Source organism: Psittacula echo (assembly GCF_963264785.1).
Source record: "Psittacula echo genome assembly, chromosome: 1".
Taxonomy (NCBI): domain Eukaryota; kingdom Metazoa; phylum Chordata; class Aves; order Psittaciformes; family Psittacidae; genus Psittacula; species Psittacula echo.
Window position 1 is genome coordinate 62,879,432 of NC_137735.1, and position 26,808 is coordinate 62,906,239.

Sequence of the window (26,808 nt, forward strand, 5' to 3'; positions counted from 1 at the left end):
CAGTTAGAGTGAGCAGGTTTTTTTCCCTGGAGTAGGCAAGGAGTCAGCTATTCAAAGTACTGTGAAAAGTACCTAGCCAATTGACAATGTGGTATTAGAAATGAGAAGATACCTGAAATCATGGCTTACTGCTTTCACTCAAATGCTTTTCATACCTTCCACACTTGTATTGCAAAACCCCTTGTGCTTGTTGTGAAGGGAATAAAAGGACACAGAGTCAGCCTGTTACTGACATAAGATTTATAGATGCGTATTAAGCAGTATTAATTATTTACCGGAGAGAACTTAAAGGGGGCAGTAGGTAAGAAAATTTTGCGGAATTAAGGGGTCAGAATTGGGTGATTGAGAGGTACTGTACAGACGGTAGTAAAATGGGGAGGTGTTTTTGTCCAGAGGCTGTTTATGTAGAGCAATTTCCTAGTGAAATAATCAGCTTTGGCTGGTGTTCTGGTTTACATGGCTATATGCAGGTGATGCTGCATTTTAATTTTCATGTTTAGGTTGTCTGGATTTCAATTACGCTATTATTAGATGAAGGCTGACAAGGAATTGCTTTCAGCAACTCCAGATTTTTAAAGAATCCTTCATTAGGACATATCAACAGTCTGTTCCCCCAGAACACAAACGCTATTGCTCCTTCAGGCAAAGGAAGACCAACCGGTGATTTTTGCCTTTTCTCTGAAGAAGCTCTTTGAACACAAGAAGGAGGTCCATGCGTTTAGTTTTAGATTGAGCAAAATAATCCATCTCGGAGTTAGAAAAGCGTGTAAAATCTTTAAAGAATGTTTTGTTTCCTCCAGGCACCCAGGCAGGAACAGGACAGTGCAACCATTGTTTACTGAGCATTTTGATGTAAAATGCTTCCATTGCCAGGAGCCTTCAGTGTCAGCTGAAGAAAGCAAGAGTAAAAGTTCATGGAAATGGTTTGATTTGTTTTCAAACCTGCAGTGAGGGTGGTGGCAGGCTGGAGCTGCTGTCTTGTCTTGTGAGTGGGGCTTCTGGGTTGATGCTGGGACAGAAGCAGGGAAGTGCCTGGAGGTACAGCATTGTTTCGGTGACATAACTTTAGCGTTGCCTTGGGAAGGAGAGGAGCGGACTTGAATGGGTTAAGTGTGCTTGTGAAATCATCCGCAGGGGACTTGGCTACATGCAAACTGCTGGTTAAACTGGGGCTCACAGAAGACCTGAAATAGCACCCAGATAAATTATTTTAGAAGGCTCCTGTGGACTTTGAGACTGGTGGATTTGATTTGTAGTCTGCCATCAAGTCTTGAGTGTCAAAACCAAGCAAGCAGCATAAACACAAATATGAGACTGAGGAGATTTTGATGTAACTTTAAAGATTTCTGCCTCGCTGGATGAGGCAGAGCCCTTCTGTACATTTCTGTGGTGCCTCAGTATTGCTTTGGTGTGCATAAAGGAAAAAGTATAACGTGGTTTTTGTTTTTCATGAAATGCAGAAGCGAAAGTTAATGCTGGGAGCAATGGCAAGCAGATGTACTTTAGCTTTGCTTTGCTGGAATTGTAAGAGTCTTGCTCCATGACAGTCAAGAACTAAGTTGGTGAGAGGGGAGATGTAGGATGTGTTGCTTGTTTCTGCTCCTCCTGCACTGCTAAGCCCACCCAGCTGGCTACCTGAAGCTAGAACAGAACTTGAACAAGTGCATCCCCAAAGGTACATTTTACAGCTGCTGCAGTGTGCGGTGCCTTGTTAGTGCTGCACTGGAGCCGAGTTTCTTCTCTTTCCACAAAGACAGTCAGATGAGAAGGTTTTTTAAAGTTGGTTTTCTGTTTCAGTTTTCTTTGAGTTTCATTTTGCCTTTTCTTCTCTCTCTTCCACCTTTTGTCTTGTTTGTTGTGGCCATTGTGGTTTTGATGAAATGAGGTGAATTTTCTGTGCTAAAAATGGTGTGTCTTGCAGTAATTATTAACCCTCTGTGAAAATTAATCCTAGTCTTAGGCAATCTGCGCAGAAAATTGCCTTCTCTGCTCAGGGGTTTGTCATTTTAGCTTCCCGACTTTCCTAGAGCAGCTCAAGCTGCTGTTACAGGGCCTCTGCTGCCAGAGAGTGAAGAAGTGCGTTATTTTGCAGTAGCAATATAACCTCGGGCAATTTCCACTTAACAAAATGGCCTTTAAAGTCTGTAGCTATAATTCATGGAGCAGTTATGAAAGACATATTTAGCTCTGTGTAATTTGAGGTTTTAAATAAATTGCATCAACAGAGATTTTGTGACTAGATAACAAAAGTCCCTTTTTAAGCTTCTGATTTAAATGTTTTTGAGCCTAATAAAAAGCACCTAGGGAAACCTAAGGGTTTGCAAGTATCCGCACACTAAATTCAGGGAAGGGATACTAATCCTTAAAATGCAGCTTGTTTCAAAGTCTATGCACACTCTGTCTGATTTGTTATTGACTTAATGCAAAGCCCACAGGCAACAGTGCAAAGACATCTCAGTAGGCTTCAGCTCAAGTTCCATTTTTTCCTTATAAAAAGACTTATAATTCTTTTTGCCCAAACTTTAAAAAAGAAACAAATTAAAAAAACAACCCCTACAATTCCTGAACCTGAAAGAAGCCAGAAGAAAATCTTGTATTAACTACCTGCCTGCACCTCCCTTTACTTGATGCAGTTTTGCTGCTTTTGTTTGCTCTTCACCAGTGTTGCAGTTTCCCCTGTGTAGCCAGTTCTCCTGTGGTTTGCAGGGGTCTTTTTTCTGCAGCAGCTGCCATAGCCATGGTTTCCCTTTGCATATTCTTGTGGAACCACACGTTTATACATGCAGATGACGCATCGGAATCCTTTTGGCTTTCATGTATGCGTGTTTTGGGTCAGCCTTGGAACTGGCTTCCCCTGCTTGTTCCTGCATCCCCACCAGTGACAATGGTGCAAGGTTTGCTTTTGACTTCAGGTTGTTCTGAAGGAGCCCACCTGTGGGCAGGGAGGTTGGCATGGTAGCAGATGATGAAAAGCTGTTTGGCTTTTCCCTTGGTAGGTGAAATCAGGTTCACCTAAGTGCTTGGTGGTGCCAGATCTGAACAAGTTGCATGCTATTAGAAGGAGTGGATGCTGATAAAACCTGTGGGTTGAAAATGAAAATGTGGGTTTATGCCCCTGACAGCTGTTGAGGTTCATAAGTTCCAACAGCATGTCCTGCACTTCAAAACCAAGTCATCGCTTTCTTTTGTTTCCAGTCTGTTTAGCTATAAGCAATGAAATACCCCTGCTCCATAGTTCAGAGTACTGAGGCAAAACCAGTGCCTTGGGCTAGGTTAGTGTATGCGAGAAAATGGAGCATCATGACACAGTCTTACCTGTTTGAGTGCTTTCTAGGGAAAAGAAAAATTGCTGCTAGCAAAACATACATTGATTGAATGTTTTTCTTTGTGTCTTTTTGAAAATCTAAACTCCCCAGTTCAGAAATATTTTAAATTATTATGGTATGCAGGTGTATAGGAGGCACTTCAGATTTGTAAAATACAAAGAATTGTAACATTTTCCACTGCAGTTCATGGGACTTTTACCAGTGCAGGAGCAGGTTTGAGCTGTGAACTGTGTCTTCCAGAAATAATTTTGCCCATAGGTGGTTGGCTCTGGATCCAAAGGGTTTACCAGACATTGGAAGCTGTGTCAAATGAAGACCTTTGGTCCCTCGAGGTGTGCTAAGCTTTTGTGGGAATGCACTCTCCATCGTCCTCAGCTGCACCACTTCTGGTATTCATGTGGTGCTGTGGCCAGGTGATCAAAGGAGTTGGATTGACAGAAAAGGAATGACCGTCTGCCAGGTTAAGTCCTGGACTGTGTCAGTGCAGGCTCAGGCCAGTGCCAGGGGAAGGGCAGGGTGGCAGAGGTGTGCCTCTGGCCAGGGACTGTGCAGTCACTTATCCTGGCAGCCACTTAGGGCTGCATTGCCTTCCCTGTGCTGTCAAACCTCACCCTTGAGCCTCAGAGTTATTTCTGCTTCAGAATTACTTTTGTTTTGACTCCTCCTCCCTGGTTCCCACTCAAAGCAAAAAGCTCAAAAGCAGAGTCCTGCTTTTAGTGATTGTACTGGCAGCTGACTTGCTCACTTGAAAGACTTTTGGGGCTGAGTGTTTACCTTGAGGCTGCGGTTTCAGGTGGGATTCCTTTATAGCACTTCCTTTTGTGCCTTCTACCGGAGCAGAGCCTTACTCACTGTAAAGTTCATGCTTCCTGCTGGCTGAGATCAGTACAAGACAAATCTAAACGTAAAGCTCACAGGCATGATAATGTTAGCATTGCTATCTGATTAGTCTTAGTTTGTATTTCTCTGTGTGTGTGTTCCCATTTTTTTTCTCTAGCAAATCTGAACAGTTGTTATTCATGGGAAGACAGTTGTGTCACTTTGAGTGGGTACTGTTTGAAGGGTTGTAAGGGAACCTGTCTGACTGCAAAATAAACCATTAGCTGGTTGAGTTGGAAAAACTTTTTGTTTGCCCTCTTAAGAAAGCGTGGACATTCCCCATGCATGAAACACTTCTGGGAATCGGTGAGCGGGTGAAAGAAAGAGATCTGTTGAACAAGTGTACTGTGGCTGCAGTAAACTATAAACATCTCTTAAAAACATGCTTAAGGACCACCCATGCTGATAGTTTGCTTGCAGGATGGTGCCTGCCTGACTAGAAATTATTTTAATCACAGGTATATTCACACAGTCTTCGTGTTTGTTCCAATGAATGCTCTCCTGAGTAGGTAAAACTAGGAATGGTTGCTTCAGCTTTCCCCAAAAGCAGCTTAGTCACCACATCCTCTAAAAAAAGGTGGATGGAGTAAGCCATGTTTCAGATCGTTGGACCTGTCTTTGTATCCAAGATGTATTTTAATCTCTTCAGTGATAATGGAACATTTAAAAATCCTTGGCAGAGAAGCTGCTTTGGTGTCTGGTGTTCCTTAAGATAGCCTGCAAAAACCTGTAGGGATTTCAGTGTTTATGTGTTTGTTTTGATCAAGTTGATTCTAGCTTCAAATTTTGGCAAGGTTTTTCAATACACAGCAGAACATTATTGCATCCATAATCAAGATTATTAGAGGCTTGGTTAAAATACATACTGTCTCTTTTGTTGGCTGGGTCATTTTGGAAGCGTGCTCTGTGTGTGTGCATCCTGCATCTCTCTGTAGTATCAGAGGGTAGATTTTCACACAGAAATGCAGGCGGAAAATCACTTTGAAGAGTAAGCTAGTGTGTTATTCCTAGCATGACTTGTGTGGGAATATAGAGTCCATCTAATATGCAAGATCTCCTTCTGCTCTGAGCTAGCGAAGCACGTACGGGTGAAGTGAGGACAGGATGGTAGGTTTTGGTCTGATCTTGCCCTGCCTGTTCTTTCCAAACTAACTCTTCATTCATGCATATGCAGTTTTGTGATCCCTATTGCACTTAAGTGGCAAAATCCCTATTGCACTTAAGTAGCAGTTGACATGGGAAAATAAATTTATAACCAAATATTTATATTAAAATATAGTATTAAATTGGAAGCAGGTGTAAATGTGAAACTTTTTTAGCAGCCTGAAGAGGTGACCTTCTCTGCTGATAGTTGATAGCTGCAGTGGCAAAGCTCTCATTAGGAAACAAAGAAAACTGACAGCAGAGTGAAGGGCATGGAACTCGAAATTGGCTTTTCTTATCCTGCTCGCTTGGGTTTTCTCAGCACTAATAATTTAGCCTGAAACCAGGCAAAGAGGAGTAGCTGATATTCTTGAGCCACACACACATTGCAAGTCCATTTCAATTAGGAGGAGATAGCAGGCAACCTAGGAAATGCCTGCATGCTCTAGCTATTCTTGACCTACACTGCCTGCATATCTGCAGGCACCAGTTTCACCTGAGGTGAAAGGGACTTAGAAGCAGCACAGGGCTGGTGTGTGTCAGAAGGGCAGCTCTACAGGGGCTGTGACAACAGAGGCATACAGGTAAACAGTCAGGTGGAAATTACTGAAATGAGAAGGAGCAGAAAGGTCTTCAGGACCTTCATGTTTGTCTGATATGCAGCCTTTATCCATTCCAGTTAATATGTGCTTCCAAACCTCCTGTCCTCATCTTTGCGCAATCTATACGCTCTTAACGCCACTGGCCTTGGTTGAGCTCTGACATCTCAGCGGTGCTGCTCGGTGACTTCTGAAATAATGCATGGCCAGCTCTCTCCGGGATGATTTTTTTGGCAGCCTGCTTGAAACCATTCTGCCACAGCCTCCTGACCAGGCAGGCTGTTTAAAAATCAGGGAGCAAGCTTCAGCCCTCTACTTCCACATGCGAGAGCTGTGTGGTCCTTCAGCTGCATTTGGCACACGTGGCAGAGTGGAATAAAAATGTGTGCTGTAAATTCTAATGGAATACCTTTTATAAAAAGAAGCAGCCTTAAAAGCTCTTCAACCATTACCCAAAAAAAACACTGCTTACTCCTTGTAGTATCTACGGCAAAACCTTCTTTTCAAAAAGATGCCCAGTTTTTGAGTTTCCCAGCTTTGGCGAGTGTTGACTGCATTGTGCAGAGAGGAGAAAGCTGGGCTTTTGCAAATATTCTCTCAATGCTTCTCGTGCTTTCCCCTTCCGCCCCCAGCTGTCACACTGAGACCAAGAACAGGCTACTGGTCCCTCCTGCTGTGTGGCTGTAACTGAGTCTGCCACAAAAGACCGCAGTGCCTGGCAGGTTGATGCTGTCCCTGTCTTGAGTTACTGCCTGGTTGGGGCACTGCACTGCTTCTGGTTGGTGGGTGGGTGTCTGGCCCACATATCATGGCCAGTGGGGCATCTTATTTGTGTACCAGGTAGTTCCTCAAGCAATTTAGTTTGGTTTTGGGTGATTCTTATTATCCCGAGTTCCTTGTTCATCTCTCTCTAGTGTGTCTAAGAGATCTCTGCAAGCCTGAGGGCATGTGCTTATGAAAGTGTGTGGGTTTTTTTGGAATTGCCTGTGGAGAGAGGGCTTGGAGGTATTTCTGAGAGCTTTGTCACACAGTTGCTGTGCAGCTTGAATAGAATGCCTGTGCATTTCTTAAATTGTTTTCTAAATGAAAATCTCCCTCCCTTCTTTTGCGGGTGTGTGCACCTGTGCATTTGTGCAAGCCTGTTGTATTAAAGGCAGACTAGTTCCTCATCACGTTGCTCTAACCCAGCGGTGCCTTCAAGGTTTTATCCTGAACTGCGCAAGTTAGTCATACCGCTTTTCATTTTTTCTAATCACAGCTGGTGTTCCCTTGAGTCCAGGAGCTGGCATTTAAGAGTCTAGTGGGTTATTCTTCCACTTACAGCCACCTTTACTTTGCGTTCTCCAAGCTTAGGGCTTTATACTGGCTTCTTATTCTGCTGAGTGCACATGGGTGCATAGAAGAACACAAGTTATGAAGCAAGGGGAATCCTGTCAGCTGAACAAGCACCATTGTTTAATGAAATCTCTTTCACTTCTAATAAAGATGAGAAAGACTCAATCTTCTACTAAAGACTTGAAAACAACAGGCTTTGTAGAATAAACTGCCCTTCTGTTGGGGCTCTTTAGCCTTTTATTATTAATGGACTCCCATGGCATTTGGAGAACTGTTGGTAAGCAAATGTTTGATGAGTGCATCTGTTTATCTCATGTCAGTTGGTAAACAAACAAACTCATGCTGCTTCCTTCTTTTTATTTCCTTGTAGCGACCCTTCCACTGTGATGCCCAAACCGTTAATGACATTTTGCAGGTAGGTGCTCTTAAATAATAGATCTCCGTGTTTGTCTTTTGTACACATTAAAGTAGTGGGGGGGAGGAGGAGGAATATCCCTGTGTGCATGGCACTGCTGCTGGGCTGTGCTTCTCCGTCACTGTAATTATAGTCCATTTGCGCAAAGCTGAGCCAGCTCTCAAGCAAAACCGTCCCTGTAACCTGTGTCAGAGATGGCTCTGTGGGCAGTGCACAGGCTCCCAGTGCTCAGCTGGGTCTGAGTACATGTGACCCTTTCAGTGAGCACAGAGTGAAAATAAGGTAACTATTCGAGGAAAGCAGTGAGGGTGGCAGGCCATATGAATTCATTTATTTCTGGGGGTGAGTATTACGTTCTTCAGGATTTAAACTTAATAGGGAGACAAGAAAAGTCTGTCTTGTGTGATTTCGACCAAGTGGTTCTGAATTTCTGAGCCCCAGCTTCCCCAAAGGCTTTGTCTAGATTAATGCCCATTAAGGTGTTTTAGCGTCTGTTCAAGACAAAGATCCTTGTCTGTGCTAGGCTGCTCAGGCTGCAACTGTTTGTTGCAGTGCCAGCCAAAGCTTTAGGCCAGTCACCTGTGTCCAGCTGTGGTGCCAGAAGAGGCAGGTTGGAGGTTGATCCCTATCTTGTGGCTGTGGTCTATGTGCTCTGCTCTCACCTGGACCACGGCTTAGCCCAACAAGCTAACTCTCACCTGGGTGAGAGTTAGGGCAGGGCAACAGGGCGGAAAGGCTCTGAAAGACGTAGCCCATCAGGCAGCCTCTCTCTTTGGTTTGAAACCATGTCTTGGACCTCGCAGCAAAGGCATCTTGGTCAGTCAGAGCAAAAGCCAGTGTTTCAGGTGGAATAGCGTGAGGAATTGCTGGCAGTCAGAGCTCCCTGGCTGACCTCCTTGAGTTTTGAAAAGCCTTTCACAGTGTTGTTGCTGTAAGGGGATATAGGAACTTCCCATAATAGGAAGCTCCTGAACTTTGAAGAAGTCCAGAGCTACACATTTACAGCTTTTATGTACTTTTGCCTTTATTAAATCTGATAGCCTAATCCTGCAAACATAGTAAGTATTTAACTCTCTACAAGCTTCACTGAGATTGCTGCTAATTGGGCAGTGCAAGTATGCTTGGAGAAAAGGAGCAAGTCCTCATGATGGTCTGGCTTGCTGAACTCAAAGAGGGCTTCTTGCTGTGGTATTGCCTCTTGGGTTTACGATGGGGTCAGCTTTTTTTTTGTACATGAATATAAATCTCTTAAAGGTAAAACTTCAGCTGCCTGTATCGGCAAAAATACTGTAACCCACTTCTGTCATTCGCTTTCCAGGAAATGACCCAATCATGGCCACCTCTTCTGACAGATATTCCTCCTCCTTCTACTGCAGAGCCTTCCAAATTTCTGAAGGTAAACACCCTCTTTTTGCCAAGGCTTTTGATAAATTAGAAGAGAGCTTTCCAGCTCTTGCACGTATTGTCCTCTGATTTTGTCCTCCTTTCCTAGGTAAAAGCTTTTAGGAGAGATTATCTTTAGAGGTCACAATGGATTTTGAATTGTGTAACGGTTACTTGCAATGCATCGTTTTCCTTGAGTGATTTTTCTTCTGAGCAATTGTTTTCGAGTGGGCTCTATGGTAGCATAATTATCTTTCGTCTTTCTTATGTTTTGAGCAAGCTGTCTATTTTTAGACTTGTAAGGTGTTTGAGGGGGGATGAAGAAATGAAGTTTCAAGGACTTAGATATTCAAATGTGGGCTTCAAATGTGACTGCTTTTCAGAAGTATTTCAAGCATCTCATTTTGTTACCGACCGAAGCATTTTTTGGTTAACAGAAACATTCGCTGTGTTCAACAGAAGTGTTTGGCAGCTGTTTTAATTTGGTTTTTTTTAGTATTTCTTCAACAATGCACATACCACTAATGGGCTAGCAGCAGTAGCACGTATCATTTCTGTCCAGGCTAAGGTACGTCAGGCCAGCTTAGACTATTGGACGCTTCGGAGTTATTCTTTGACAAGTTGCTCAAAGTATCGATTACGGTAACAAACACAAGGAAATCACATCACTGATACACTGCTATTGAGAGATGATGTATTTTATTCTCAATTTGCACTTTGTCCTTTCTTTGTAGGAATCATGGCATGTTGGATGTGTAGCACAGAATCAGAGTAAGTAGAAATCCTAAAGAAAGCACACTGTTATATATATGTTGACAGATAGTTTTGTGTGTCATACATTGAGAACATCAAATGTTTCCATTGATGAAGGGGCATGATTTGCTGTGCTTTGTTAAACATTGATGAATTTAGAAAACACTTAAGAGCCTGTATGCATTCCTTACCTAGAAATAAAGGCAGCAGTTCAGCAGAGAACAAACAGTATTTCGTTAGGAAGCCCCATTTGAAGTGATAAATAATCTCAATGCAATCAGTTATGTCCGGGAAGAAAGTGACTTTCTAATCTGATGCTCAGAGACCATAGCTTAAAATACGCTACAAGTGAGGCAAATAAACCCCACTGATTCTTTTTTGATTTACAGAACAGTACGATGGACCTTCAGATACGTTGCCTCGTTGTCAGACAACAATATCGTAAGTAACCAGGCTCAGTTACCGTCTCTACTGTGCAGTTACTTACAAGAACGTGAAACTAGTTAAAACGTGGTTTACTTGATAATTCCAAAGAGTGCGGTTTTATGGGTCTGATTTTTCCAGAAAATTTCAATGCAGGGAATTTTTCACCAACAGAAGTTGGTGGATAAGTAATTTGGTGCTGACCTTGTAGGTGACAGTGGTTACCTATTTATTAGGTTAATTAGGTTAATTAGAGAAAGGGCTTGAAAGTAGTTTTGTGTGGGCTGCCATTAACCTGTCAGGATTAATCTGTCCAGATGGCAGCAGCGATAGGTTCTGAGCCCCGAGTAACAAATCGGAATCTTTCCATGTGTGGAAGACTAAGGGGCCTGTATGCAACGTAACTGCTGAGCCATTACATGCCTATCAGTTCATGTGATATGTAAAGATCTCATGTTACTCCCTACTACGTTGTTCCATGGAAGGCTGCAAGCTACAGGCTACAAAGCTTGGTTTCCTTATCCTGACCAATTTAATTAAAACCCCAAACAAAACGGAGCCAGTCCCAAATGAGGAAGAGCACCTCTCCATCTTGGTTGAGATTGTACAGTCTTGCAGTCAAGCTCTGTAAGGTCTGTAAAAATCAACCCTTTTCATGCTGTTCCGACATCCTGCAGAGGAGCCTCCCCTGGCTGGTAGTGTGGGATAGTGTCTTACTGAGTAGTTAGCTGCTGCTTGAATCCATTCTTCCTTTTGCTGCTCCTTCTTCCACCCCAGCTTGCTCCTCCTGAATGACTTCTGGGAATTTTCTTTGCACTATTAAACATACTCGTTTCAGCTGCTCCAGCCTCTGCCTTCCTCCACAGAGAATCTTTTTCAGCTCTTCTCAGCTGCCTGTAAAAATCCCTTTTGAGCTTTAGTCAGTTTTCCAGGCAGCAGAGAGAGAAGAGACTTTTACTGTGGACAAGAATCTGAAAATACTCCTTTCTTAGCGCAGAGGTCCAGAATTGTAACTTTGGCACGGTACATACCTCTGTCCTTCACCAGCATCCCCTCTCTGCTCAGTGTCCTTGCGGGCTCTTCAGAGCCAGTGTACCCACAGTCAGCAAAGACAGTTGAAGAGGGAGGAAGAGGGTGGCTTCAGCTAATGCCCAAAGTGGAGTCAAGAAAGATTTCCCCAGGGACTGTCTCTACACCTTTCCCTTGAATTGATGCATCCCTTCTTTTTTGTTTTTTTGTTTTCACTCGCACAACAGGGCTTGCTTTCTTTGCTGTTTAAAGCACATGTGACTGAAAATTCAGCTGCCTGGAGTAGCTTGCCTTACCAAGTGTAGCTGGCTGCAAACAAACAGCGCTTGTGCTGCTTAATTAGAAGTTGAAATCCCAGCGCGTTTGTGTGCCCAAATTAAGCATTCGGCCTTACAGAGCATGATTTTAGTGCTCTTTCTCTCACCAAGAGGGTGTTTTAAATAGCGTTAGAGGGAGATTGATGGTGTGTATCTAAGCTGCAAAAGAACAGGTCCTGCAAATGAAAACTTGGCATCTATTAAGTCATGAGCTAATTAAGGCATTTTAATTGTTGAAACAGATCTATTGTCTTTAACGAGGCTATTTAACAATTTGTTGAAACCTTGTTTTGGGGAAATGGGCTTTGTCTGTCCTTGCAGAAATAGGACTTATTTGAAGTTTTAGTGTTCTTCCTTGATCCTAACTTGAACTGAAGTAGTTGCAATATTCTTTTATGCCGATACATTTTATTTACCAGCAGCTCAGGGGAAAGGCAGACTTTTTTATTACGAACAGTTAAATCAGATTTAAAAGAAGATCTAAGTAACATTGCTTTGCATTATCCTCCTACCTCTAAGGGAAATGTGTCTTTGGTCTACAGTTCTTAAAACAAGCCAAAATCACTTTCAGAACATTTTAGTATCTCTGTCAGTTCATTCATTATCATTTTGAAGAACTGTTTCCCTTAAGGAGCTGGAAAAGAAAAGAATTCATAGAGATGCCAGTAGACTTTTGGCCAAACTGCCCAGAAGCGGCTGTGTTGTTGCTATTCTTGCTTTTTGCTTTTTGTGTCTCGGTGGACTGGCAGCGAGTTTCTGCTCTAGCCCATGTGTGAAGTTGGAGCGTGCAGGGTTGCTGCAGACTGTGTGCCATTTGCCTTCTGTAGGAAGTTCAGGGGCCTCATTTTCGAAGGTGGTGTCTCATAGCTCTTCCCTTCAGTGTTTACTGTAAAAGAAGAGGCAAGAGGTGAATTCCACTGAAAAGGTGTGTGAGGAAACGAGGCAGAGGAGACTGGGGGATGGAGGAGGACAGCCACAGGGCAATAGCACAGCCCAAATGCAAAGAGAGCGCAGTAGGTCTTTGGGTGTAATCAAAGTCTGTGTGCACAGAGAACCTCTTGTGCATGAGTGTAAGGTACTCAGGGACTGTGGGGTTGGTACCTTTTAAAGAGGCATCATCTGTGTGGGAAGGGTTGGCTCTGTACTGGTAGACACGGGAGACCTTTGGGGTTTCTTCGTGCCGTCCTGCTCCCTGGACAAGAGTGGATTTGTCACATCTGATTTCTGGAATTGTTTGTTGTGAGTCCGTGGTCAGCTTTGGCAGTAAATGTGGTCCTGTTTCAACGAGAGTATCTCCATCCATGGCAAGTGCTTTGGTGTGACTGTAAAACAGTGTGTCTCTTTTGTGGGAGCTGTGCTTAAATGAGGGAATCGCTTTTTTGACTCAAGGCTTTCACTCCTCTGATGACGCAGAATCAGGAAAGCAAAGGTTACCTCAGGGTCATCAGAGGTGACCTCCAGAGCTGTAAATGTTTTTTGCTTTGTTCATACTTGGACATGAAGGCTTGAAAGAGCGTGAAGTTTTGTGTAATTTTCCTTTTCCCCACAAGTATCAGGAACACAAACTCTGCCCCCACGTTTCCAAGGTGGACGTGGTTTACTGGGAATCTTTCTTCCTTGTTTTCCTGCTCTAAAATGTGTTGTCATGAGGGGTTGGAGGCTTACATTTTTCATGTGGGCATGAGAGAAATTTCTCACAGAAAGCCCTTAGTTGGAAATGAGGTTGAAACAAACACAGCTTTGACCTGATTGATCACAATCCCTCTGTCAGTCCCCAAGCTTTTATCCCATTTTGAAATGACACTTGTGTAATTCTCTGGGTTGAGGAGCTGCTCTCCAGCTAGCTTCAGGATTTGAATCCCTGTACTTTTGAATAGCAGGAGTTTTGCCTGTCTGTTTTCCAGCTCCTTTTGGAATGCCTGTGTGATTTCCAGAGGAGGATAACACCTGGGACAACGTTGGGTCCCTGCCCACAAACCCCTCCCTTCCAGCCTTTTGAGGACTTCAGTAATACATTGAAATGGCAAGCAGTAGTTACCATCTGCAGACAGAGGACTAAATTATGCTTCTGGAAACATTTGCAGGCAGCCTGCTCTCTAGCAATAGTAAAAGAGAGTGTGTGGCTCCCCCCTTGTAAGCTGCTTGGAGTGCCTGAACTGCTTGATGTTACAGTTATTGCTGCGGTGTGCAGGAGCATCAAATTCATTGTGTAGAGAAGAAATAGGAGGGAGGCTTGCCCTTGGCATTTACTTGCATACGTACGGTAGAACACGTGAGCAGCAAAAAGAGAACCGCTGTGACAGAAGAAATATTTACAGCCCCTGAGAGCAGAGAGCATGAGCGTGCACAGGTTCTGGTGCACAGATGGTCCTTTCTGTCCCTTGGGGACTCAGTGCAGCCTAATAGCGTGCCAGTCTCTTAATGTACAAGGCTCAGACTTCTTCCGCCCTGTGGTGCTGTGTTAGTGTGCTAGATAAACTTAAGCGAGGAGCATTCCCCTCACAGAACTTCATCTTTGTTGTGTGTAGATGGCAGCCAATGATACTGACATCCTTTTCAAAATGTCCTGAGATTAGTTGAAAAGTACAATAAAATATTCCTAGGTTGCGTGTTACCATTTTATCATTCATTCAGGTAGTGGGAGGGTTTAGCAGATAGAGAATGCCAAACATTCCTAAAGAATGTGGGAGGTTGGTTTCTTTTGACAAGGCCAAACCAAGTCTTTTTCAGTGTCTGGTACTTGAAAGTGTGTCAGCCTTGGCTGATACTTATCTTCTGGTTGTCTTTCAGAGTGTCGCTCCAGGAAGACCTGCAAGTCAGTGATAGCGAAGACAGTGACGACAACCAAGTCAGTTTTAGACGTTGTACACACTAGGCACACAGACATCCCTTTAAATCCTCACGCCTTGTTGCGTTGTTCCGAATGCCTTAAGCTAACCTTTACTCTCATTCTCCTCTTTCTTTTTTGTCAACAAAACAGGTTGCTGACAATCCACTTGCTCCTCCAAGGTACAGATTTGTTCTCAAACTAATAGCTAGGCTAAATAAGGAGGGAAAAACAAACTTCTTTTTAATATATGGGGTGGATGGGTAAGGGTTCTTGGTTTCTCCTGTTGATACAGGATTTGGGTTCTAGCTGCCCGAAGCTGCTGTTGAAAATTGGCTTTAGTTGTGTGGGGTTTTACAGAAAGCTCCGATGAGAAATGAATAATCCAGAATTCGATAGCAACTAGAATCGTATGAACCAGGTTTCTATTTCCCCAACTTCTCTTCCCCTCCACCAGTGTATCTGGAGATCACACTGGAGCTAAACGGATTCTCAGTTGCAGTACTGGTGGGTGAGGTGTGAGTCCAGCTTTAACTCAAAAGGAAGCCAAAACCAGCCAAGCAGGTGAAGAACAGAAAAGTGTTGGGTAGACTCACTGAGGCTGTTTCAGCTCCTCCTGATAAGTCAGCTGCTTATACGTAGTTCCTGCCATGTATTGTTAGTCAGAAGCAACATTTGGGGTAGACTTAACAGCCACTTGCCAGTATTAAAAGAAGTGGAGAAGCACAGATTTTTCAAGATTTTCAAGAAACTTGCCTCCAATCCATACAAATGCGTTGATTCTGATGTATGGGACAAGTTTCAAAGATAAAAGAAAAAATTCGTAAGCCTATTTCAAAACAAAGGAGCCTGTGCATGGAAGTGATGGCTCTTCCTCAGTTCCATCCACTCCCATTGCCAGTGCTGGAGGAAAACACTTCTGAAAAGAGGAGAGTATTGCAGAAAATGCTGCTGCTTGACATGTCTGTTAACGAAGCAATTCCAGCACCTTGCCCAAGTAACACAGATGAATTGAAAACTTTAGGGGAAGAATACAGAAAAGAGAAACCATCCTCGAATGGATGTTTCTGTGTTGTTAGCCTTTATGGCAACCTTTTCAGGGTTGAGGCTTTCAGAAAAGCACTTGCCAGTTTTGGTTCCTTTTTCAACTTTGGTTGGCTAAATGCAGCTGCAGACTGCAGCAGTCCTGCTCACAGATTTCTCTGACCTGGTTATAGAGTTGGAAGTTTTATTACTTCTAGAGGATTTTTATTCTGGTGCTTTATCTTTTGAGCATGGCACTGTATTCCTTGGCCTCATCCTTTCTCCTCTCAGTGCCAAAACAGGGGGGTTCAGTTTTATTTTTGAATCTTGCCATGTCAATATAATAAGAAACTTCACCTATGCTGCTTTCTAATTTTATTTCATGGTGGCCTTGCAGTGCCCAACAGTCCCAGCCCAAGATTGTGGCATCAGCACATTCCAGCAGCTCGGAGTCAGGGAGCACCAGTGACTCAGACAGCTCTTCAGACTCAGAGGCAAGCGGCAGTGAAGCCAAGGAACCTTCGAGAGCATCAGCACCTGAGGTGAATGCAGATAAAATGCAGAGGCTCCTTAATACAGCCTCTTGCCTCAGACTCCCTGCTGTCTGAATGCAGCCAGGACAGGAGACCTGAAATACTGTCATGGTTCAGGTGCCCCTGTGATGTCTATGCTGCATCATCAGACTTTTCCTGCCCTTGCTCCCCTTCTAGAGTTTATCAATTCAATAACCCTTAGTAACAGCATAATTAGAGTTTTACCTGCTTAACCTTGAAGAGTTTGTCTAGCACTCCTTGAGGAATTAATGACTTCACTGGCAAAACATAAGGAAGGCGCAGATGAGCAGCACAGCTTGTCTGGCGTGTTTGGGACCTACCTCTGCTCATGCAGCTTTTCTGGGTGCTAAAGCTACGGACTGCTTCAGGATAAGACCAGTTTCCTGATAGGTTAAGAGGAGCCACTTTCTCAGTGCAGCTCCTGTGCACAAGTGACAGATTGAGCTTCTCCCAGATTGCAGCTGAAGTGATCAGGCCTGCAGGAAGGGCTGGAATGTGCTTAGACTTGCTTCTGTTGGATTTGGCTCAGATAGTGCTGCACTGGCAATTCTGAGGCTTTTATTGGGAAAAGCAGAGAAACAGAATGTGGTGCCTTCAGGTTTCATTGTTGAGACCATGCATTTTCTAAAAGTCTGCTGCAGAAGTGCTCCTGTCCCATGGTTTCAGACAGTTCCTCCAGCTTGCAAAACATTCTCAGGACAGTGGGAAAGGAAGTGCATGGCTATATCCTATGGACCACAGCTGATGTAAAGCAGTCTGCTGACAGTTTTGAGGTACTCTCACAAAGCCCAGAAACCCTGCAACTTATTTCTTCCCCTGTTCCCCAGCCCTAGCTTTCCTGTCTTTTACCTGACAAGTACCTCAGCAGGGAAAATGTTACGTGCAGAAAACAGACTTTGAAAAGGAGTATCTTTCTCATCTTGCATCTACGCACTTTACCATCCAGCGGTTCAGTTACAGACTTTGCCCTTTGCAATGTGGATGTCTTTGGAAGGAAGCAGGTGTTACGCTTCTCTTCTTTTGCCAAATGCTGTCTGCTTTGTCCTAAGAACACTCCATGGTAAGACCATGATAAGGCCCAAGACGGTTGACATTCAAGAATTGCTTATTCCGAGCTCAAGAGCAGAGCATCCCGACACGTAGGAAGTCAAGGAAGAGGCCAAGAGACCTGCGTGGCTAAATAAGGAACTGCTGGGTATGCTCAAGTGGAAGAGGAGAGTTTATAGGTCATGGAAGGAGGGGCTGGCCACTCGGGAGGAATATAAGGCTGCTGCTAGAGGATGTAGGAAGGCAGCTAGGATAGCTAAGGCCTCCTTAGAATTAAATCTGGCGAGAGGGGTCAAGGACAACAGAAAGAGCTTTTTCAAATACATAGCTGATAAAACTAACACCAGAGGCAAGGTTGGCCCACTGGTGAACGGGATGGGTGCCCTGGTGACAGAAGATACAGAGATGGCAGAGTTATTGAATGCCTTCTTTGTCTCTGTCTACTCTGCCGGAGGCAGTCCTGAAGAGCCCTGTACTCCTGAGACCTCAGATGAAGTCAGGTCAAGGGAGCAGTTTGCCTTAGTCGACGAGGAATGGGTTAGGGACCAGTTGAGCAATCTGGACATCCATTAATCCATGGGTCCAGATGGGATGCACCCGCGGGTGCTGAGGGAACTGGCGGAAGTCATTGCTAGACCACTCTCCATCATCTTTACCAAGTCCTGGGAAACGGGAGAGGTGCCTGAGGACTGGAGGAAAGCAAATGTCACTCCAGTCTTCAAAAAGGGCAAGAAGGAGGACCCGGGTAACTATAGACCGGTCAGCCTCACCTCCATCCCTGGGAAAGTGATGGAACACCTTATCCTTGGTGCCATCTTAAGGCATGTCAGGGATAAGAGGGTTATGAGGGGCAGTCAACATGGCTTTACCAAGGGGAAGTCATGCTTGACCAACCTCATAGCCTTTTATGAGGAAATAACACGGTGGATGGATGATGGCAGAGCGGTGGATGTGGTCTACCTTGACTTCAGCAAAGCATTTGACACAGTCTCCCACAGCATCCTCATAGCTAAATTGAGGAAGTGTGGTCTGGATGATCAGGTAGTGAGGTGGACTGCGAACTGGCTGAAGAAGAGAAGCCAGAGAGTTGTAGTCTATGGGGCGGAGTCTAGTTGGAGGCCTGTATCTAGTGGAGTGCCTCAAGGGTCAGTATTGGGACCAGTATTATTTAATATATTCATCAATGATTTAGATGAGGGAATTGAGTGTACTGTCAGCAAGTTTGCTGATGACACTAAGCTGGGAGGAGTGGCTGACACGCCAGAAGGCTGTGCTGCCATCCAGCGGGACCTGGACAGGCTGGAGAGTTGGGCAGGGAGAAACTTGATGAAATATAACAAGGGAAAGTGTAGAGTCCTGCATCTGGGCAGGAACAACCCCAGGTTCCAGTATAGGTTGGGGAACGACCTGTTAGAGAGCAGTGTAGGGGAGAGGGACCTGGGGGTCCTAGTAGACGTCAGGATGACCATGAGCCAACACTGTGCCCTTGCGGCCAAGAAGGCCAATGGCATCCTGGGGTGTATTAGAAGGGAGGTGGTCAGTAGGTCGAGAGAGGTCCTCCTTCCCCTCTACTCTGCCCTGGTGAGGCCGCATGTGGAATATTGTGTCCAGTTCTGGGCCCCTCAGTTCCAAGAAGGACAGGGACCTGCTGGAGAGAGTCCAGCGCAGGGCAACTAAGATGATTCAGGGAGTGGAGCATCTCCCTTATGAGGAAAGGCTGAGGGAGCTGGGTCTCTATAGTCTGGAGAAGAGGAGACTGAGGGGTGACCTTATTAGTGTATATAAATATATAAAGGGGGAGTGTCACGAGGATGGAGCCAGGCTCTTCTCAGTGGCAAACAATGATAGGACAAGGGGTAACGGGTACAAACTGGAACACAAGAGGTTCCACTTAAACTTGAGAGGAAACTTGTTCTCAGTGAGGGTGACGGAACACTGGAACAGGCTGCCCAGGGGGGTTGTGGAGTCTCCTTCTCTGGAGACATTCAAAACCCGCCTGGACACATTCCTGTGTAACCTCATCTAGGTGTTCCTGCTCCGGCAGGGGGATTGGACTAGGTGATCTTTTGAGGTCCCTTCCAATCTCTAACATACTGTGATACTGTGATACCTTTCTTGCTTTAGTGAAGTTATTTGCCACTGTTTGCCAATGATCAGCTATTTGCCACTGATCATTTATCCTTTTTTTATACAGCAAATTGTTCATCCATGATGCTCGAGGAGCAAGTTAGTGCACACGGCCTGTTTGTTTATAGGTAGTTCTTCCCATGCAAAAGCACAGACTTTGACCTATAGACAATACTTCCTTCTCGTTTTTAAACAGAAAAAGAAGTCTTGTGTTTGGAAAACCTAATGAAAACCCCTAAATCCATGGGAAAACAAACTGGGTTTTAAACCAGTTTTCTAGGTAGATTCACTCAAAGAAAGTTGAGGACATGTCTTGTTTATCCACATGTTCTGCAGCGAGTTGAATGTGGATGGAGAAGAAAATCACAGCGGAAGGGACCCAGGAGTCTTGGAAAACCTTTCATGACTGACTCTAGAGGCCTTCAGACCTCGGTCATTGCTTATGCCTTGCTTGGTGTGGAGGAAAGTGTGTGTTGGGCTGTGTAGGCAGAGGACTCAGAAGAGGCTGGACTTGATGTGCTATACAATTCTGGTAAATGGTTTTCTGATGGTTAAACCACAGGAGCCTGACAGCCGACCTGTCAGCCTGCAGTCAGATGTGACAGCTGGCACAGCTTCTTGTCACTTTGAAAGCAGTGCTGCGTGCAGAAAATTTTGCATGAGTGTTGAGAGGACAGCACCTAATCTGCTGTTACAATTGATGCTTTTTATATATGTTGTCTCAGTTTGCAGCAGGGTTGGTTAGTGGCAAACAAAGATGAAGCTTTCATGTAGACTGGTCTCTTTACTGAGTGACAGATGGGCTAGCAGTGATCCAGGAGTACTGTGCAACACGTTTGACTGGGGTCTGTGTTTCTGAAGCAGATGTTGATGTGCACAGGCTAGAGCATCCCCACTGTCTCATGGTCTCTCAAGCTCTTTCAAACTGTTGAAAGAGGAAATTTTCCTGGGTTCTGGTAAGCTGTGCTAGAAGGGAAATAGTTCATGAAGACCTCAGTCTTTCATCTCTCCTTCCTCTTTTTGCCTGCAGCCTGACCCACCAACTTCTAGTAAGTGGCAGCTTGACAACTGGCTAACCAAGGTGAACCCACCAGCAGTGCCAACAGAGAGTCTCCGTGAAATTGCCCACAGGAGTAGACGTGAGAAGAGCAAGGAGCAGGGAATTAGCAGCAATTCTTCCCAGCAGCATGCCAAGCCACAGGAGCCCAATCACGAGAGCTCTGGCCAAGTGGCCAGGGCTCCTCAGGACACTCGTCTTCCAACTAAACAGAATTGCCAGAACTCTTCCGTGTGTGCTGAGGAGCCCTCACTCAGGCAGACTGTGGGTATCCAAAAGCCCAGCAAGGCCCCGGTGCACGAGGAGCCCAAGGGAGGCCTGAAGGTGAACAGTGACCCTGATCCTCTCAAGATCAGAGACCAGTCTTCCAGAGACAAGCCAAAAGCCAAAGCAAAAGAGAAGCCAAAATTCAGTGACAAAAAAGACCCAAAGCCAGCACTGCAACAGGAGGACCCTGAGAACAAAAAGCACAACAGCTCTCACAAGGCCACCGACAAACCCTTCTTGGGCCCCAAGCTCAGGAAAGACATTTTGCCTGGCAGTGCCCAGGAGCGTGCTGCTTTCAAACCCCCTCCTCAAAGCCAGGGCACAACCCACACCAGCGCTAGCAGCAACAAGCCTGCCATCGCGGCTGAAAAGAATTCTCACAAGGAGAAACTTCCCTTGCCCATCAAGGAGAAGAATTCGCTCTCACCAGTGAAGGACTCCCCTGACCTTGAGCCCCTCCTAGTGAAAATAAAGCTCCCGTTCTTGTTAAGAGTCCCCCAGCCCCCTGGGGAAGGCAGTCAGCAGAAGACAGCAGAGGCTAAGGAGGTCCCTGGTGCAAGGAAGCAGGACTCAGAGAGGAAAAGCATGGACATTCCCAACAAATCCCTTGAAAAGAAGAAGGTGAGTGGTGGAGGTTGGTTTGTACAAGGGCCAAGGTGGCATTTGAAACACCCATGCAGAGAGTTCATTTCTGCTTTATAGGTTGGGAGTGGAATCATTATGCTTCTCCTGGGAAAGTGTTACCAAACTACTAAAGGGAATGTGAATCAAAACTGTCCACTGATCTTTCTAGTTGGCCACTGATCCTGTGCTGAGCAAATGAAAATCTCTGTAAGCTAACAAATGCTTTGGTGTTTTAAAATGCTTTTTTGCTGTGTTTTCTTGAAAGATTAGTTTTCGCAGACAGCAAAACCCCAGCTTTCCTGTGTGGGAGGAGCTTTTGGCAGCAGCCTGTGTCGGCATGCGGCTGGCAAGCCTCCCTGGGCGCATTTTTGGGTTTCTCCATCAGAGCGTTTTAGGGCTGCGGTACCCCTTCTCCCTGCAACCCATTTAAAAGCAGCACAGTATCTGAAATGCTTCCTAGAGTGTGCAGTCATTTGTGCTACCCATTTAATGTCTGTCATGGGAAAGCACCTTGTCTGCAGTTTGTGGAGGTGCCTAGAAGAACTAACCCAGCCATCCCAGTTTGTGGTTTTCAGTTTTGTCCATGTATGCACCTTCTGCTGCCATTAGCCAAGTAACCTCAGTCTGAGTAGCATTGCCTTTTCTTGTGTGGAGTAGCTTATTTCCATGAAAGAGTTGTGATTGCTTGCTTCCACAAAGAGAAATGAATTCTGCAGGCGTGAAGTGTGTTGTTACTTAGGGGTGATGGTAGAAGCTTCATGCCTTTTGCTTTTCCATAAATGCAGACTTTTAAGTGAACCAGGTTCACTGATAGTAACAACTGTCCCTAAACCCTGCTTTGGATCTCAGTGCTTGGATAAATACATAGAAGGTTTCTTTGGCTTTCCCTGGAGCTGCTGTGGTTCTAGCAGTAATGCTAAGGCTTAAAAGATGCATATATCCACTAAGGGGCTTTCCAGACACGCCTTTGCAGAGTCCTTCAGCTATAACAGTTTCTTTCCTTTGAATTAAAGGCAGCCCTTTACTTAGAGAAAATAGTAATTGCTCACACGTGGTTTTTGGAAAGCTATCTCCCAAAGGGGACTGTGAATAAACTTCCAGCCAGCCACACAGAAAGTTGGCTGCAAGCATTATGGTGGATGGGTATTCGCTATGGATATTTCTGTGCCTGTATACCTTTTTGGTGGTCCGCACCAAGTGGGTAGTTTAGCATGTGTAGGTGAATAAGCCTGGTTCCCATGTGGGTTTAATTTAGTCTTGTCATTTTCTGAACTTCCCATAGTTTTAGGGGAGAGAATTCAGGAGGGTGGGGAAATAGTGAAGACATTTGAGAGACCCCAGCAGTCCTCCTCGTGCAGAGCAGTGGGAGAAGGGTGACCAGGCAGTAAATCTGTCACTTCTCCTGCTGCCTCAGAAGACCCAAGGGAGTTGCTGTTTGATCTTAGACATGTCTTGCTTTCAGTCTGAGCATCTGACTTCAGGAAAACCCACCTCAGAGCCTCACTGTCTGTATTATGTCAGCATGCATCTGTCCTTGGAGGCTCATCACAGCCAGCTAGGACAGTACAGCTGTCAGACATCTTTTGCAGCAGTGTGGAGCTCAACCTGAGAGACAGTTTAAGGTCATGATCTGGAGCCTTGCCGTGAGCACACTGCCAAAGGTAGACTCAGTGCTGCACACAGCCCACTGAGCTCTGTCATAGTGATACAAACCTGGATGTACTCTTGGAAGGGACACAAAGTCCTAGCATGCTTTGGGCTATTGAGAGCCAATGGGTAATGCTGACTGATAAGTGCAGTTTCTTTTACATTTTCTTGGCTTGTAGCAAATTATTCTGAAGTTTTTTATTCATGGGAGCTGATGATTTTTGATATCTTGTACTTTTCCATCTATGGAGTGTAATTGAAAAGTAGTATTCATTACCTCTCTACCTTAATGGTTCCTGTTCTGGAAGACAATGGCAGCAATTTTAACTGACTCTTAAAATTTCATCTATATCATATTTTTGTTAATAAACCCCAAAACCCCTGCACATCTGAATGCAGTGATTTCCTTGCCTCTGATAAGACTTACCAAAACCCACAATTGTTTGCAGTTCATGACTACATCAGGAGGAATCTGAATACATTTCTGTATAATTCATACCAAGTAGAAGAAAAAAAGCCCATGCAGAACAGATGCAGTGCTTATTTTGAGCAGTGGAAGTGCCTTAATTTTGATTACTATTAGCAGCAAGAGGTTGAGCAGTTCCATCTCTGCCACTACAAAATATCCAAGCAGAAGTAGATAAAATGTCATTTTAGGATACTGGTCAGTGAACCTGAAATCTGTATCTGCTGTGGTCTGGGTTTCCACTTTGTTAGTTCCAGTATCTTTTCAATACTTTTAACAAGAATTGATCAAACTTAGCTGTTTTGCTTTATACTTTACATGAACTTTAAAAACCTGATTGATTTGGTTTTCTTTCTTCCTGTTAGAGGAAAGCAGTGGATGAAGAGATGAATAGGAAGAAAGTGAAATCAGAGAAAGAAAAAAAATCATTGAATTCTTCACCTAAGAAAGACTCCAAGAAATTGAAGTGAGTATACGGGGGTGGAATGGCAGCAAGATGCACGAAAGTGAGTCTGTATCTTCTGTCCTTATACATTTGCTTATAACATAATGTGCTCCTGAAGCTTAATCTGCTGAAGAATTGTCTTTAACTCCTGGAACCGACCATGTGGCTGTGGGAATGTAATTTCTTCAGCTTTTTATCTGTTGCAGATGTGAAGTGATACTTGGGTGTCACCTGTTTCCAATCCCTTCTTAATGCTGAGGATTATGGTTCTAGTCATTCAAGAATAAGCTGGTCGTCCTCCCATTCTTGCTGTACACTGCTGCACAAGTGTTGACTGTTGTGCCATTTGTCCAGATTTCTAACCATTGAGGTGGACATGATTTTAAACACTTGTCCATCCTGCAGCTTACGTTGCCGCATGCTCTGATCCTTATATTACGCGTAGCTCAGGAAATCTGTTTACGCTGCAGGAAATGTAATTGCTGGTTGTGCCTGTATCATTTGTCCTTTGAAGCTGGTAGGCAGCCATTTGCACTGCTGTCTTTTGGACCAGATGCAGGAAACAAATTTGTGCAAAACAAATTTGTTGGTCGAGTTGCATACAGTGTGGTAGACTGCCTAGGGGCTGGGATGCAGGAGTCATTCCCCTTCTCCAGACCTCAGTGGAGGCAGTCTGTCAGCAGGTGATTGCTCTAGATGATGTGGGGGATGGCAGCTGTTCTACAGGGAGTAGCGTCCGCTTGTTCTGCGTGATAGTTGAGGTGTTTCAGGGGATGGCAAGAGACCTTGCCATCTAGTTGAAGATGTCCCTGCTCACTGCAGAGGAGTTGGACTAGACAACTGTTAAAGGTCCCTTCCAAAGCAAACTATGATTCTATTCTGTGATATTTGAACTCTCAGAGAGTTCATTATTTCTGCTTTCATGAGAAACGGAAGTAGCTTTAAAATGCTTTTTAGGCAGCTGGAGAGCATTTCCCTTCTCCACTAAAATCATCTTGGCTTTTTGTCTTTTTGTGTCTGTGACTTAATGGACACACAAGTGTGTGTTTTGAATCATGACTCTGTGTGGAATTCCAGGTGGCCTTTATGGCCAGGAATTTCTCCTTTATTCCAGCATAGCGTTTACAATGCTTCTAATGGATGTGCTGCAGTTCCCCTATAGGATATGCATAATTTGTATTGCCAGCATTTTGGCTACATCTTTGCTAGAGCAAATGCTTGCAGGAGCATGTCTTCAAGTGGGAGGCTTGTGCATCAGTCATGGGCTACTGCATTCAGTTCTTGCTTGTGGCTTGAATTCGAGGCATTGACTTGGATTGGTATAGTGTTGAGGTTTGTGGCCAGAAAATATGAGAAAACTGCTTTTCTGCAGAGAAAATAGAGACTCTTAAACTCTTAAAGCACTGAAACGTTGGGCTAACATTTAGTTGGGTGATATTTCAGGTGGTATAATAATGGAAGGGCTTTGACATTGGGGTTCATTCCTCCCTTTTTCTCAGTGAAAGCAAGGCCCATGTTCTGGCTTTTGGAGTGAAAGGAGAAGATGTATTTTGGGGGAGAGAGGGCGCTGGATCAGGTCAGAGGGTGCTGCTGTGCTATGTGTAAAATAATCCTCTCTGGAGCTGTAAGAAGGAAGTGAAGCTAGGGAGCATGAGTGCAGTGAGTAGGGACTGTGCCATGGGAAAAGTGGGTTGTGGAACAGGGGAGAGGACTGTCCCATGCACAGCAGAATGAAGCCAGATGTGCAACATGACACTTCAGTCTTTTCACTGGGTTTAGCTTAATTTCCTCCTTCTGATGTTGCAGTCCATGAGTTGGAATGCGCTGCTCAGTCTTTTTGTGGAAACTTTGAGAAGCTGAATAAAAGTGATGTCAATGAGCAGTTGTGAAACAAGGTTTAGAGTTATTTGGTGTTGCTTAAAGCTGTGGAGTTTTCCCTTGTATTCCTAACTTCAGATGATCAGAAATCTGATATGCCACCATATTCTTAAATGTGATAGTCCCTGCCTTTCAAAAAGTGCAACATTTTAAGTCTCTGACTTGAACCCTCTCAATCTTGTAAGTGTTGTCTAGTTGAGGAGGCAAGTCTTACAGGAACAACTCAGTTTAATTCTGTCCAAGTATGTACAGGATCAAGTGTCAGGGTGAGTGTCTGTTACCATAGAAGACACCTTCTACCATAATGGGGAAAGAGAGGCAGTGCTGCAGTTTATTTGCCTTGTTGGGTGACTTCTCCCAGAGAATTGCCTGTCTCCGTCTTTAAGTGAAAAGGGGCTGTGTTGGAGGGATGCCTTTTTTGCACTATCCTGCTGTCCTGGTTACAAGTTTTTATTCCAAGGACAGCTCCTGGGGATTAATGCTACTTAAAAAGCAACTTGCTTGTCTGCTGTTAGCAGCTGAAGATGTGGTATCTAATGCACAATGAAGTTTCATTTTGCTTTTGTTGGATTCTTAATGTCATCTTTACTTCCAGATATATTTAAGCATAATTTGTACGTGATGCAACTAAGTTTTTAAAAACTCACTACAATATAGGTACACCATATTCATCCCTATTGCTGAATTCTCTTCCCATCTCCAGAGCGTCAAACTCCAAAGCTTCATTTGAATACCAGAAGAGAGATTTTCTACCTCCACCACTACCACCAGTGTCTCCTGCACATCCTGCACCAAAGTCAACGAAGGTGGCCAAAAAGAGGCCAAGAAGCGAGAGTGATGAGGTGACCACCATCAATAACACCAGCAAGAATAAGAGCGACAACAAGGATCCTTTGTTCTGCAACCACCGCAAAGTGGAGAGTAACCAAGCTGAACTCTCAAAGGATATCAAAGTAGGTATCTATTATAACTGACAGGAAGTTTCCTGCAACCAGTGGGCGCTGTGTGATTCTCTTTAGAAACATGCTCTGAGGATATAGAAAAGGAAAGAAGATAAACCAGCCACCACAGAAAGCTCTTTGAAGCATTTTGCCCCTTTCATGGCTATCTGTTACCATATGTCACTAGCCCACAAGCCTGCATTGTAACTTCTCTGCTGACTTGCCATCATTTGTTTTCATCTCCTTTAGTGAAGCATAGTGAGAAGAGGTGCCTATGTAAAAAACAAAGGCATCATGTTGATG

The 26,808-nt window shown here is 44.4% G+C and overlaps 1 protein-coding gene across 2 annotated transcripts in view; it reads left to right on the forward strand.

Moving 5' to 3' along the window:
• Positions 1-7,434: 7,434 nt before the first annotated feature.
• AFF1 (ALF transcription elongation factor 1) overlaps positions 7,435-26,808 on the forward strand; it is a 165,528-nt gene continuing 146,154 nt past the window's right edge. The window contains exons 1-3 of one of the 2 annotated variants that reach the window (XM_080616583.1): positions 7,435-7,559; positions 7,653-7,697; positions 9,016-9,093. In XM_080616583.1, coding sequence (XP_080472709.1) covers positions 7,539-7,559; positions 7,653-7,697; positions 9,016-9,093 — 144 coding nt within the window. In that variant the 5' untranslated portion in view covers positions 7,435-7,538. Of the gene's footprint in view, positions 7,698-9,015; positions 9,094-26,808 lie in introns of both variants that reach the window. The other variant, XM_080616584.1, reaches the window with a different exon arrangement.